The 14253-nt window shown below is 45.0% G+C and overlaps 1 protein-coding gene across 2 annotated transcripts in view; it reads right to left on the bottom strand.

Annotated features, from left to right (window-relative positions):
- Nucleotides 1–6854, bottom strand: part of ITGA6 (integrin subunit alpha 6) — an 81719-nt gene extending 74865 nt beyond the window's left edge. For both annotated transcript variants that reach the window (XM_084812879.1, XM_084812873.1), the window contains exon 1: nt 5974–6854. In XM_084812879.1, the coding sequence (XP_084669005.1) occupies nt 5974–6128 (155 nt within the window). In that variant the 5' untranslated portion in view covers nt 6129–6854. The remainder of the gene's footprint in view (nt 1–5973) is intronic.
- Nucleotides 6855–14253: the final 7399 nt, after the last annotated feature.

The raw sequence follows: 14253 nt of genomic DNA, 5'->3' as shown, positions 1-14253 counted from the left end.
CCCATTTTCTGTGCGGCTTACATGGGATTTGCAAGCAAGTCACACGGGAATCAGTGGAGCAGTAGAACCAGACAGACTGCAGCTTAAAGTTGTGTTTACATTAGATTTTGTTTTTTACGCCAACAAAAATTTCCACTAATTTCAGCAAAGAGCTTGCAGACATACACCTTCTACCTGCTATTAGACTGGGTCAGAAGAGTTAACCTGGCTTATATGGATGATACGAGAAGAGGAGAAGAATGTAGTCCAGGGGAGGAAGGCTTCCAGGATCTACTTTGTTTTTCGCTAGAACACTGAGGGCTACCAACCTGAGCTGGGTGCTAAATAGTGGCTCAGGAAGGTGGATGTGGAATTAAGAACATGATGCTCTGAGCACATGCTCAACCCAGGAATTTGTTTGCAGTACCAGAATTGAAGCTCATGCACAAATCCTTTCTCACATAACTCTATTCCTATTTCGCCCCCCCCCCGCCCGTTTTCTAGATTTAGGCAGCCTAATTTAGGAGGGGCAAAAAAGACTTTTTTGTTGTCGCTGTTGTTAAATTATTGGCAGTCAGAAACCCTTCGCTAATTTACTACAAATCACCCTCAGATCTACCAGTAGGTCCCAACCCACTTCTGCCCACCTGTGATGTAGCCAACACTATGACAATGGGAAGAAGTAAATGGGTGTTAGATTTGGATTGGGGCAGAGGACACATTGCATGAATTTGTAGCCTCTGGCAGTAAACAAATCCCCCCAAACTGTAGCCTCTTGCAGTAAATACGCAAAAAACCTCATGCGAAGAAGGCTATAAAAAATAAGATGCACAAGAAAGCAATGCAAACATTTGGTACCATGCTACCTAATATCCCAACTGTCAAGATACCCAACTTTCCCATCAAACTGCAAACACAGTTTCTGACATTTGTTTTGATCTAATGATGGCAACATTTATATAATGCTTTCAAGCATTCAAAGCACTTCACATGCATTCTCCAGTTGTAATCTTTACAGCTACCCTGGCCGTGATGCAGGGGTGGACAACTTCTGGAGGTCTGGGGGCTATTTTTGCCACACACACATCCTGTGGGCACCAAGAAATAAAAATAATTTTCCTTAAAAATTGAGTCCATAACAGCTATAGAGTTAGCAAACAAGCTCATTGTGAGCCTTTGAATGCTTCATAGCTGCTGCCAACATCTTTCCCCCCAAAAAAACTTTTTTTTCGCTAAATTTGGGGGACAGCAGGAGGGTGCACGTCGCTCATCCGTGCTGTAAGGCAAGTCAGAATTATCACACACACACACCACATACTGCGGGGGGGGGGGGGCTCTAAGCTGGAAGAGAGTGGCTTGTCTAAGGCCAACTAGCAAGTTCTTTGCTGCTTTCCTGTAATAAGAAAATGTAACTTCAAGAAAGGCGGACTAACAGGAGCTGCAGATGTAGCCTGTTCCCGTGTGCCAAATGGGGGAGAAAATGGCCACAGATGACAATGTATTTCAGCCACACCTTTGAATTAGCCTACTGCTTAGCTTTTAAGGCAAAAATAAAACTCCAGCCAGGACACTTTAAGCTGTTCAGGAACTTCATTTGAATGTTCTCCAGGCATATATGCTTGCAAATTATTCACTAGGGAGGCCATTCCCATGCAGTTAACGCCGTTACACCGTCATTTTTTGGTCAGCTTTCAAAAAACTACAGACAGATCTCCAACTACCCAGGTAGACATTACTATGATGACAGTACTTATACCATTCTTCCCCAACCTGGTGCCCTCCAGATGTGTTGAACTACAACTACCATCAGCCACACTGGCTGAGGATGATGAGAGTTGTGGTCCAAGAAACCTGGAGGGCACCGGGGATAGCTAAGTTAGTTTATATCATGACAGTTTATATCATGTTAGTTTATATCCCCGTCCCCAGACGGGGGATATTCTGACATCTCCAGAATCTGTAACAGGCAACTCTGGATAGAATAATTGATACCACAGTATGCCAACCAAAGTATCCCAGCCTTCCCCAACCTGATGCCCTCCAGATGTGTTAGACTACAACTCCCATCATCTCCCAGCCAGCATGGCCAAAGGAGCTGACAACTGCACTGAGCAGTGGAAAGACTTACCCTGGGGGTCATTTTGAGACCCAGAGTGGTGGCTACAGCATTGCGTTAGGATTGGAAAAACCCAGGTTTAAATCCCTGCTCAGCCACAAAGCTCTTTGAGTGATCTTGGACCAGTAACTCACTCCCTCCCTCCCTCCCTCCCTCCCTCCCTCTCTCTCTCTGCCTAGCCTACCACATAGGATTGTTGTGATCATAAAATTGGGGTGGTTGGTTGGGAAGAACCATGTAAGCTGCTCTTGAGCTCCATGAAGGAAGGGTGAGATAAAAATGTAACTATAAATAAAAAAAAGTTCTCTCTCCACTACCAGCTCATCAGCACAAGACAGGAGCATTTTATTTATTGCTTTACTTATAAATACGGAATTGCTTTGCATGGCGCACATCCTGGGGTAAACTGATTATTACATAGAAAGCTGCAAATGTGAACTAGTCTTTAACATGGAAACAGCCTAAATTAAATTATTGGGTGAATTTGGGCAGCTGCGTTAGACTGTGAATAGTCACTGTAATTATTTTACATCCATTTAAGCCTTAACAGCCTTAGCACAGTCTGTATTTTTGTATTATGTTTCCCTCTGACCTCACTGCTTACGTTCTTTCCCTTTACATTTGTATATATCCATGCCAATTTAGCGTAACACTTCATGCATCTGAAAAAGTGGACTCTAGACCGTGTAAGCTTATGCCATAATAGAATCATAGAATTAAGGAATGGTAGGGTTGGAAGGGGCCTACAAGACCATCGAGTCCAACCCTCTGCTCAGTGCAGGAATCCAATGTATTGGGGGGGGGGGGTTTAATCCCATTTATTTAACTGGATTTTACTGCCAAGTAAGTGTTTGGAATTACATTCTTAAAATAAACCATGCTTGCATGCACATAGTTGGAACCAAGCTTTTGGAGTGTCCGTGGTATATGGACCCACAGAAGAAGAAAGTGGAAAAGGAACTAGAAAAAAATACACAGCCCAAAGGCAAGTTGATAAATGTTGGGTTGAGGCCAACAGGGGTATGAGTCAGCCATACCCAAAGAAAGTACTTGCTCCCACTTGTGGTAACTCATCAGAACCTCTAGGGCAAAGAAAAGGGAGAGTTACCCTCATCCTTTCTGCTTCAGAATGAAATGCAACTTGTGGGAGGCATTTGTGAAAGCAGCGAAAGTGTCATGGGGTTTGTACTTCAGAGATTAGGGCCACAGGGAGGGACCCTACCTCAGTTGTAGAGCACCTGTTTTGCACGTGGAAGGTCCTAAATTCAATCCCCAGCATAGCCAGGTAGGGCTGGAAAACATCCTGCCAGAAACCCTAGAGAGCCACTGCCAGTCAGTGTCAGTACTACTGGGCTAGATGGACCAAGGGTCTGTCTCAGTAGGCAGCTTCCTATGACTATCAAGTATGATTGTGAAGGTTTTTACCCTTAAAGGCAACCTAAAGTAAATCCCAAATAGCATTTTCCACTTTTATACACCCCCCCACCACCATATATATTATTTCATATAAAACATTTAAGAGTTGACAGGATTCAGGTTGTTTCAATGTAAGTCATGAGGAAAACAAAGTTTTCTTGAACTGGTGTAGCGTAGTGACTAAGGACACAATCAGTCAGAAAAAAGTCCTACAACTCCCAGCATCCCCCATTAAGCATGGCTAGCTGGGGCATGCTGGGAGTTAAAGGACCTTTTTCTGTGTAAACATGCACAGAATTGCACCCTTACCTGGGAGTAAGTCCCATTGAACACAATGGGACTTGTGCTTGAGTGAACATGCATAGGATTGCCTGGTAAGGCTGCAAACCTATCTGAGAGTAAGCCTCATTGAACTCAATGGGACTTACATCTGAGTAGGCATGTATAGGATCGTGCTGTGAGCTACAAGTCAGGAAAGTCCTGGCTTGAATGTTACCTCTGCCATGAACTCAAAACAGCCTTAGGCAAGACACTCTCTTTTCAGCCTTAATTCCACATCTGTAATATGGGAATAATAATACTGGCCTACCTTACAACTTTGTTATAAGGACTACAAGATAATAAAAGCAAAACCACACTGAACATTCCAAAGTGCTATATAAATACTAAGCATGAAAATGCTGCATTTCTAAAAAAAAAAAAATCTAAATTATTTTACACATTCAAGTTAATTGATGTTGGTTTCAGCAATTCTGCCTTCCCCAATTATCTGTGGGTAAATAGAACTGTTTTCATCTTAGTTTAACGGTGTCATCACTTCAGTTGTTTACCTTACTCTTTACCACCATTCTTCTCCAGTACAAAACTGACTTCAAATATATACACTTGAGCCCTGCGCCCAACTTTCCTTTATGCCAAACATACAAGTGACAATACCATTTAAAACAGCTAGGATTACCAACTTGGGAACCTGCCCTTGGAGCCGTCCCGTTTAACTCTGTAAAAACCTTCACTGGCTGATCTCTGCAGGCCAAACTTCTGTGAATGGCACTGGAGCATGCTGGGTTGTCCGCTCCCCACAACTAATTTTAAGTCCCATTTTAAACTCTCTCCCTGGGTGAAGTGGCTGCCCGATTAGTCCATATATCAGTAGAAGGAGAAGTTGGGGGCAGGGTCTCTTGTGATGGCTCAGCAAGACTGTGGTGGTGGCGGCAACACAGGGCAAAGCTACACTCACAAAAGGGAAAGGATTCTCATTCATCTTACCCCCCTTTCTTCAAAGAAGCCAGCATTCAAATGCTGTGCAGAGTACGCATCCTGTCTTTTACATTTGTTTTCCTGCCGAAGAGAACACCCTTGCTTATTTTAGCACCGCCCTTTGGCCTTGCTGCTGACCTGACCTGAGAAGTTTTTTGCATTCCCTTGGGGGGATGGTCCTTTTGTTGCTGTACACCCCCACTCTGCATTCTTTGTCAAGCAAGGATCAAGAATGCAAAATCACAGCGGGCAGGTCTGGGTTGGTTTCAAACCCGGCCTTTAGAGTCTCCTTACGATTTGGCATTTTGTTTTCGGGTTTTGAAAAAACAGCCTCGTGCAAACCACTCTCCTTTGAAACCAGGCAGGGCTCCCCGGAAAGTGTTTTTTGGGGGGTTGGGGGGGGTTGTTTATCGGAAATCGCACATCAGTCAGAGGCAGCTTTTGAAAATATCAGCTCCCTTCCGACATTTTGATCCGTCCCATCTGTTCGCCGTGCCATCTGGTTTTCCGATCTAAGCAGCCCTTGCTAACAGGTGGATGGCCGGCCTTCCTCCTCAGCTTCTCACTTTGCTTAATAAAACCACCACCATACATACACACACACACACACACCTATTTTCTGTGGGGGGGAGAGATTTGCACCACACACCGGCGGAAGTGAGTGTACTTCGGCGCCTCACCCAACTCCACACCTCCATCCCCTGGTGGAGAAACCGGGCAGCACCGTCAGGAACAAACTTCAAAAGCTCCGGCTCCGCTCCCTCCCCAAGTGGAGCGAATCCAGAATTCCTTCAGCCCGATCGGGCCGTTCATGCGCAGGCCGGGGGCGGAAAAGCAAGCAGCCGCTTCCAACTGCAGCCTGTGCGACTCCTCCTGCTCCCTGATCCCACCACCTGCGGCTCTCCCCGAGACGCTCCCGCTCAGGACCCCCAAAGTGCAACGTTATAGGCTACGGGGGGCGGCGGAACAGCTCGAGCCGAGCTGGAAACCTGCCGGTCAGCGCTTCGACCCAGCCGCGAATCTCCCGCTCAAGCGGCCCCGGAGCGGACGATCAGCACAAGGTGAAGAACGGTCTGGACAAGCCCCGGAGCACCTAGGGGCGGGCAGGCCGAGCTACGCTGTTCTCCCGCCCGCCTTCCGCGGCAGCCGAGGTCCAGCTCCAGCCAGGACCTGCCGCCCGCCCGCCGCGCCGCGGAGCCACTTACAGCCTCCTGTCCTGCGGCTGCAGCTGCCGGTGCATGGCCAGGGAGAAGCCGAAGTAACTGCCCGACTCGCCGCTCCACATGACCACGTTGCCCGTGTCCAGGTTGAAGGCGAGGACGAGCCCGGGCAAGAGGCACAGGTAGCATAGCGGCAGCATGTTCTGGCCCCCGGCGGTGAGGCGGGATCGCCGAGAAGAGGGCGGGCGGCGGGAAGCCGGACTCGCGGGGCGCCCCTCGCCTTGCTGGCCCTGGCTCGGCTGGGCGCGGCGCGGCGCTCCCCTCGCCGCCGCACGCTGAATGAGCCCGTTGTTCTCTCCAGAGACTCGCTCGGGCTGCGCACCAAGTGACGAGCGGCGAGCCCGGAGCCCCGCCCCGTCTCTCGCCAAGCGCGCGGGGAGGCCGCCTCGCCTCGCCCGGCCCGGCCCTGCCCGGCCCTGCCCTGCCCGGCCCGGCCAGCCTGCCGGAGCGCTTGGGCTCCAGGCGCCTCCTGCCCAGAAAAACTGAGTCAAGCCGCCTGTAAATCGCTCAGACGTTCTTCATTTGCTCTGCGGTGAGAAGTTCCGCGGCGCCCCGCCGAATATCCTGCGAGGTGTTTGAGGAAAACTGCCTGCTTTACATATTTTACGTATCTGACCCGGTCACTATCCGGCAACTTAGGACCACTTTACACGGCAATCCTGTTTGCTTCAGCTATGCTGGTGTTATACTGGTGTGTCCTGAAACAGCCGTATAAAGTGTGGATGACAGATACACCTCCTTAAATGCCCATCATATATATATATATATATATACACACACACACACACACTGCAGCTCTCTGTAAGTACATGTGCATTTAAGGATGTCATTTGCAATGTACATGTTCAAGATAAAAATGTTGCTGAATGCCCGAATGGGAAGAAACAGTCCATGAGCATATAGTGAAACATGACAGCCAGTCAAAGAGGCCTACGGCCATGGCAAAAAAGACTCCGGAGACATTTGAAAAGGAACACCATGTACAGGTGTTTTCTGTGCTAATGCTAGAAGCCTCTGAGCCAAGATGAGAGAGAGAGTGCTTGGTTTTAAGGGAGAACGTAGTTATAGTGGGCATAAAGGAAACCTGGCTGAATGAAAATAATCAGTGGGATATTGTCATCGCTGGATACAAACTCTATAGGAAGGACAGGGAAGGATGTATTGGAGGTGAGTCTCTCTGTATGTCAAAGAGGACATAGTGTCAAGAAAACTAGAAACCTTAAAAGGGGCAGATTCCTCCACAGAATTACTGTGGGTGACAATACAAGGCTCCAAAAGTAATTTAGTACTGGGACATGTTTTTATCCCTCATTCCCCCTGACCAAAATGCCTGGGGTGATCTTGAGATAGAGAATGAAAGCAGGAAGGCATCCAAACGAAGAAGTGTTGTAAAGGATTACTTCAACTGCCCTCACATTAACTGGATAAATACATGTTCCAGTCATGACAAAGAGGTTAAAGACAAAGAGGTCATGACAATGCGAATGCAGGGCAGCTGAAGCGTGGAGGGGAAGATCCCCTCCACGCTGCTCCTGCCCTGCGATAGGCGGTCACCTCTGAGTTTGGAGGCAGCCGCCTATCCCAATAGGATTATGCCCTAAATGACTGTGCCTTAGAACAGGGAGGAGGCGACCCTAGACTTAATCCCAAGACCCAGTGCAAGATGTGAGTGTTGTTGAACCATGGAAATAGTGATTCAATAGTGACCACAGTGCTATCAAATTTATATTTAAGTAGAAAATTGCGAAAGAAGTCCATTTGGCTGTCAAAGAGGAAACTTCTCTAAAATGAGGGAACTGGTAAAAATGAATTTGAAAGAGGAAGTCAAGAGGGTTAAATCTCTCCAAAGTACTTGGAGGTCACTCAAAACCACAAAAGTAGGAGTGCAGCAAGAATTTATATTACAGCACCAAAAGGTCACCAGCGTGGTTAACAATCAGCATCAAGAAGCTATTAGAGAAAATAAGGCTTCCTTGAGACACTGGAAGTCTTGCCCAAATGAAGAGAACAAAAAAGAACACAAACTTTTACAAAGGAAACGCAAGCAGAAAATAAGAGATGCAAAGGAGTATTTTGAGGAGCATGTCACAACGTCAAGGCCAACAATAAATAATTATATATATATTAACTGACTAAAGAGGCAGTTGGATCATTGGATGACAAATGAGTTAAAGGAGTACTAAAGTAGGATAAGGAGATTGCAGAAAAGCTGAATGAATTATTTTCATCTGTCTTCTCTACAGAAGATGTATTAACTGAATTGGTGTTTTCAGAAAGGGAGTCTGAGGAATTGAAGCAAGTAGTAGTGACAAGAGGTGATGTTCTAGACCTTATTGACAAATTGAAAGCTAACAAATCAGTGGTCCAGATGGCATCCATCCTAGAGTTCTTAAAGAAGTCAAAAGTGAAATTGCTGACCTTCTAACAAAAATATATAATATGTCCTTAAGACCAGCCTCTGTACCAGAGGACTGAGGAACGGCCAATGTAATGTCAATTTTCAAAAAGAAATCCAAGGGATTTCTGAGAAGTTATAGGCCAGTTAACTTAACTGGTGGAAACCATGATTAAAGATAACATTATCAAGCATATAGATAGACAAGTCCTGCTGAAAAAGAATCAACATGGCTTCTGAAGAGAGAGTCCCTGTCTCACTAACCTTTTAGAGCTCATTGAGACTGTCCATGAACAGGTGGAGAGGAGTGATCTGGTAGACATCATTTACGTGGACTTCCAAAAGGCTTTAGAAAAAATCCACGACCAAGGAGTCCTGAGCAAACTTAGCAGTCATGGGCTAAGAGGAGAGGTCCTCTTATGGATCGAAACGGATTAAAAAAGCGGAAAACAGAGTAAGAATAAATGGTCAATTTTTATAATGGAGGGATGTAAAGGGTGGGTCCCACAGAGATCTGTATTGGGACCAATACTTCGTTTTTAACTTGTTCATAAATGATGTGGAATTAGGAGTGAGCAGTGAGGTTGCCAAGTTAGCTGATGACACCACATTATCTAGGGTGGTTAAAACAAAAAGGGATTGTGAAGAGCTCCAAAAGGGTCTCTCTAACCTGGGAGAATGGGCATCAAAATGGCAAATGTGGATCAATGTAAGCAAGTGTAAAGTGATGCACGTTGGGGCAAACAATCCCATTTGATGACTGGAAACTAAATGTGTGACTGATTCCATTGGAGGGGAGGAAGTTAGTCTGAAGTGATACAAAAGTTCTATCTGTGGTTTCAGAGCTGTGATGGTCTATTCACACATACATACCACTACTTAATGCTGCATGTGTGAACCAAACCTACATATGTCAGATCTAACTTGGCCTTTTCAATAATGTTCAGGTAATTATTATAGGGAAAGGAGAACTAGGGCTGAGGGCTAAGGTTACAAAGACATAGGTTCTTCCATTCTAGGTGTTTACCTCGAATTGCCAGGCTTTGTTCACTCACTTCTTACAGGGCATCTGCATGATGTCGTCATCATAAAATTGTTGTACTGGTGAGTGTTCTCTGTGCTTCTGTCTTTTCTCAGACTGAAGAAAATCCAAGTTTTATAAAAAGAATAGAACAGTAGCACAATTTCCGGCAGTTATAGATGGCCTTAACGCTACTCTTCCATATTTTTTAGAAGGTGTGGTTACGTCATGTGCAATGACTTACGGGAGGCGAACCTATCACCACCATTCACCGATACCTTTCCACGTGGCACTATTTTATCAGTGTAGTTTAAAAAAAATAAATCCTGTCATTTGCATTAAAATGCCTTTTTGCCTATTTAAAAATATTAAAATATGCATGCAATAGTACTTAAATGGAAAAGTGTCTTAGCACACATTTTTTAAAAAATCTTTTAAAAACCATGCATTTCTGGTCAGTAACATTGTACTGTTTAAAATAAAAAGTACTATGTTTTCCCTCTGATCTTTAAATTAGCACTATAACCATTTTTAGCCTGTCTTTTAATAAATGGAGAGAGCAATCCTATGGCCCCTAGACCATGTCTGGGGGGACATAGGATTGTTCAGTTTCTGGAATCCGAGGTTGGAACCAGGGATCTGACCTCGGAACCCAGAAACCGCACTCCCCGCCCCCTCCACCGCCCACTTATAGCTGACACAGTTCCCTCCGCACCAGCTACGTCTCCACGCTCAGAAATGGAGTGTGGAGACGGGGAAAAGGGGGAGGGGAGGAGACAGTGGAAGCTGCTTTACACAGCTTCCTATCGGGTCTCCAAGCCCCTTCTCTCCCCCTCCCCAAAGCCCCAGGTAGACGGTCAAAATCACCCATCTAGCCAAATGCAGGCTGGAGCGCAAAGGAGGGGATCTCCTCCATGCTCCAGCTGCCCTGCAAAGGATTGGAGGCTGGCAACTATCCGGATAGGACCACACCCTTATTAAATTAATTTTGCAATAGCACTTAAATTTAAAAAGTGCTTTAGTGCACATTTTAAAATTAAATTTTAAATAATTGGGTTTTTTTAAAGGTGGTTTAAAATGGTATCCTCATGTGAATTATTGTGTCCCTGCCCATGCAACTATGTCACTACGGCTTCTGTGGTCAGAACTTACAGGATGTACATATACACACATACGCAAAGCGCTGTATTCCTCAAAGTATGAAAAGTCAATTGCAATTACACATGTATCTCTCAGCAGAAGAGCAATTAATGGATAGGTCTAGTAGCCACTACTCTGGAATCACCCAAGAACTGTAGCCCAGAGAATAAGCAGTGAGCTGTATGGAGTGCTGGAATTCTGAATCTTGATTTCCAAAGACTCTGTTTTAGTTTATGAATAAAACTATGCAATTTCCTAGACCTCCTGGGTACCAGAGAGAGCGTGTGTGTGTGTGTGTGTACACTGGGTGTTCTTATTAAAATAAGTAGAAGGGAAGGGCTTAGTAATGCAATTCATTCCCATTAATTTCAGTTGGATTCCTCTTGTATCCCCTATAAGAGCTATAGAATCTACAGAGAGTACTTGCCTATTAAAATGTTATCAGGCACAAGTAGTGCATTCCTATCTATGTTTACTTAGAAGTAAGTCCCACTGTGTTCAGTGGGGCTTCGTTTCCAGATAAGCTTTGTGTATAGCTTTAGGCTGCAATCTTAAAACACATTTACTAGGAAGTAAGCGTCACTGAATATAGTGGGACTTACTTTTGAATAAACATAGATAGGATAGCCCTGTAAGAAACTGTCAAACAGGGCCCAAGCATCGTTTTGGGCGGCCTGTCTAAACTTGTAACACGGATCCCCTTCCGCACACGTACTACAATACCATCCCATGCATACAAACTCATGATTTGTGTTTATAGCTAGACATGGTAGTATGGGTGTGTGTGTGTGTGTGTCTGAGAAAGAAAGAGAGGGTTAAGACAGTGGTCCAGTTCATATGACGCATGGGTGAGTAATGTCACTGTGACTTGCTAACCACCCCTATGCATGCCACTTGTTTTTACCTAATTACCCTCGCTAAGTGCAGCTTGTCATGATGTCCAAACCCACGGTGGGTGGGTGGCTGGGGTGGTTAACAAACCAACCAGCAACCCTAGAAGAGGCCATGGGTTCTGGGTGGTTTGTTAACTACTCCAGCCACACAACCCTGCTGGGTAAAGACGTTATGACAAGCTGAAGTTGGCGAGGGTAATTAGGTAAATCGGGCAGCATGCAACCGGCACTTGCGGGGATGCTTAACAAGCCACTATGGCTTATTAACCACCCTCATGTTGTGCAAACCAGGCCATTTACTCACATATATTTGGGGCCTGTAAATCCTACTAGCAGTACTGCCTTCCACTGTCACTAGGACAGGGTGGCCAACTATGCATCGCCAAAAAGAGGAAATCCATCATAAAACAAGAGGATGCTGTTTTGCATAACATTTGCATATGCTAATACATATGTATACATGCAAATTTAGAAATAATTGTAAATATAATAGAAATACAGTACATCTCAGCATCATATGGAAGACTGTGACCAAATGACTTGTGTGACTTGCTCAGTCTGATGTCCCGGTGCCTTGCTCATTCTGATGTTCAGGTGCTGTTGATGGGCAACTTCAAGGCCCAGCTCTCTCTTCTGATGGTTTTTTAGCTTTAAACCAGACTTTTAGACTGGACAGCCATTCAGATAGAGGGCACCTTCAAATTAGAAGACAGTTCTTTGACAGCCCTTCAAACAGAGGACTTTCCTCTATAAAAGAGGACACATGGCCCATCCCTGATTATTATGGTGCTTTGATCCCTGCCCCCTATTAGCTGTACCTCCTGTCTTTACATAAGGAACTCTGGGACTAGTAGTTCTTAAGAGAGCATGTCACATACAGAAGCTCAGATCTCTGTCAAATGACAGTTTTAACTGCACAAGCATATCTCTTTGTTCTGGAGAAGGGCCTGGGGCAGGACCTCAGTTCAGTAGGGATGGACAGGTTGGGCTCAATTTGGCTGATTTCACCTGTGATTGATATTAAGTCTGTTCTGTCCCATTTGAACCAGCATGTGTGGATTTCTTTTAAAAAGATGTACATAAAATTCTCTAAAAACAAACAGGTATTTACAACAAGCTCATGAGGCTGGCCAAGGGCTGCCCTTTAAATTTTAAATTCTTTTATTAGTTTTTTCTAGCAGCTTGAAAATGCCGCTGGGAAGGACAATACATGATGATGTACCGTTCCTCACAGGGACACTGTATGAGGGGAAAAGATGGCTGCCCATGTAGTGATGGAGGTAGCCATCTTCTTTCCCATGCAGTATCCTGTGAGAAACAGTACATCTTCAGGTACCATCTCTCCCAGGGGGATTGCTGACCCCATTTCAACCCTTGTGGCAGCTGATGTATTTTCTAGCCGCTCCAAGCTGCTAGGAAAATGTATTAAAAGCATTCATCTATCTATCTATCTTTAGAAGTCTGCTCTCTGGCCACCACATAGGATTCAGCAGGGGTGCAGATTCTGGAATGGAACACATTCCGATCCACAAGTCAGTTCAGTAGCTGAAACTCAGGTGAGTTTGTTCCAAACCCCAGACACAGACCACTCCTGAATTCTTCTGCCATCTCTACTGTTCAGAGTGTTTGTTCTGCTCTAACACTGCTTCTGACTGGCTCCAGGAAATCTTGCACAATTTGGACAATATCTCATAGATACAGTAAAATACATTTCCATAAATATCCTCAAGTATGATCTAAAATTTAACCTCAATTTTTTTTCCTCACAGTAGTGGGGTTGCAATCTGAGGTGCAACACCCTGGAACCTGGTAAAGTATACCCTTTCTCCACCCCAAGCTTGGACCCTGTCGACAAATATAATGAACATTTAACATTGTTATTTTCAGCCACTACAGCATACCTCTCAGTGCTGCATTGCCTGTATCCAGCCAGAATGTCAATAACACACAACAGGGCATTTTCTGTGTTGGCACCACTCTTGTGGAACTCCTGCCCAAGAGAGGCCTCCAAGATCACTCTTTATGGGTTTTCCATACAAGCTGTAGAAATGTATTTATTCTACCAGGCATTTTGACATTTTTGCTTTATTGGGTTAGAGCAGACGTACAGTGCAATCTATGCGCATCTACTTTGAATTAAGTCCCATTGAGTTCAGTGGGGCTGCATGTTTAGACAGAAGAAATTCTAACAACTCCCAACATGCCCCAGCCAGCCATGCTGGCTGGGGCATGCTGGGAGTTGTAGGACTTTTTTCTGTCCAAACATGCATAGAGTGGCACCTTTAGTCATGCTTAGAATAGACACATTTAAATCAATGGGACAAGTTAGTAATGACTAACTTCAGTCACATTGATTTCAGTGGGTGTACCCTAAGCTTGACTTTAGTCTGGATCCATCCAACCCATTGTCCAGTGCTATTTCTATAATATTTTCTACCACTAGCTATTTAAAAATGTGTGTCTCAATTTATTTGATGTGGTTGTAATCTGGTTAATATATTTTAGTCAGTTTTACCGTGAGGCGCCTTTGGGGAGAAATGGCGGGAAATGGATTTTGGGGGAGAAAAACAGTAATAAATATGTTTCTGAACAAGTCCTTGCCAAAGCTGGTTTCTCAGCGAGATGAAGCTGCGAGTCTTTTTTGCTGACATGTGCTTTGCCATTGCTGAATTTTCAGCTGCCTGTTTATTAGTGGCATGTTGGTCTTCTGCCAAACACCCTACAAGATGTGAGCCTGCTGGGCCTACATATTCAGCTGCAACTGTGCCAGCAATGCTCTCCTCATCAATGTAACAATTCTTTGTCTAATGATAGGG

This window comes from Heloderma suspectum, chromosome 1 (assembly GCF_057233095.1).
Source record: "Heloderma suspectum isolate Gila_16-S chromosome 1, 16-S_ref, whole genome shotgun sequence".
Lineage (NCBI taxonomy): Eukaryota > Metazoa > Chordata > Lepidosauria > Squamata > Helodermatidae > Heloderma > Heloderma suspectum.
This window is presented reverse-complemented; position numbering and strand designations above follow the sequence as displayed.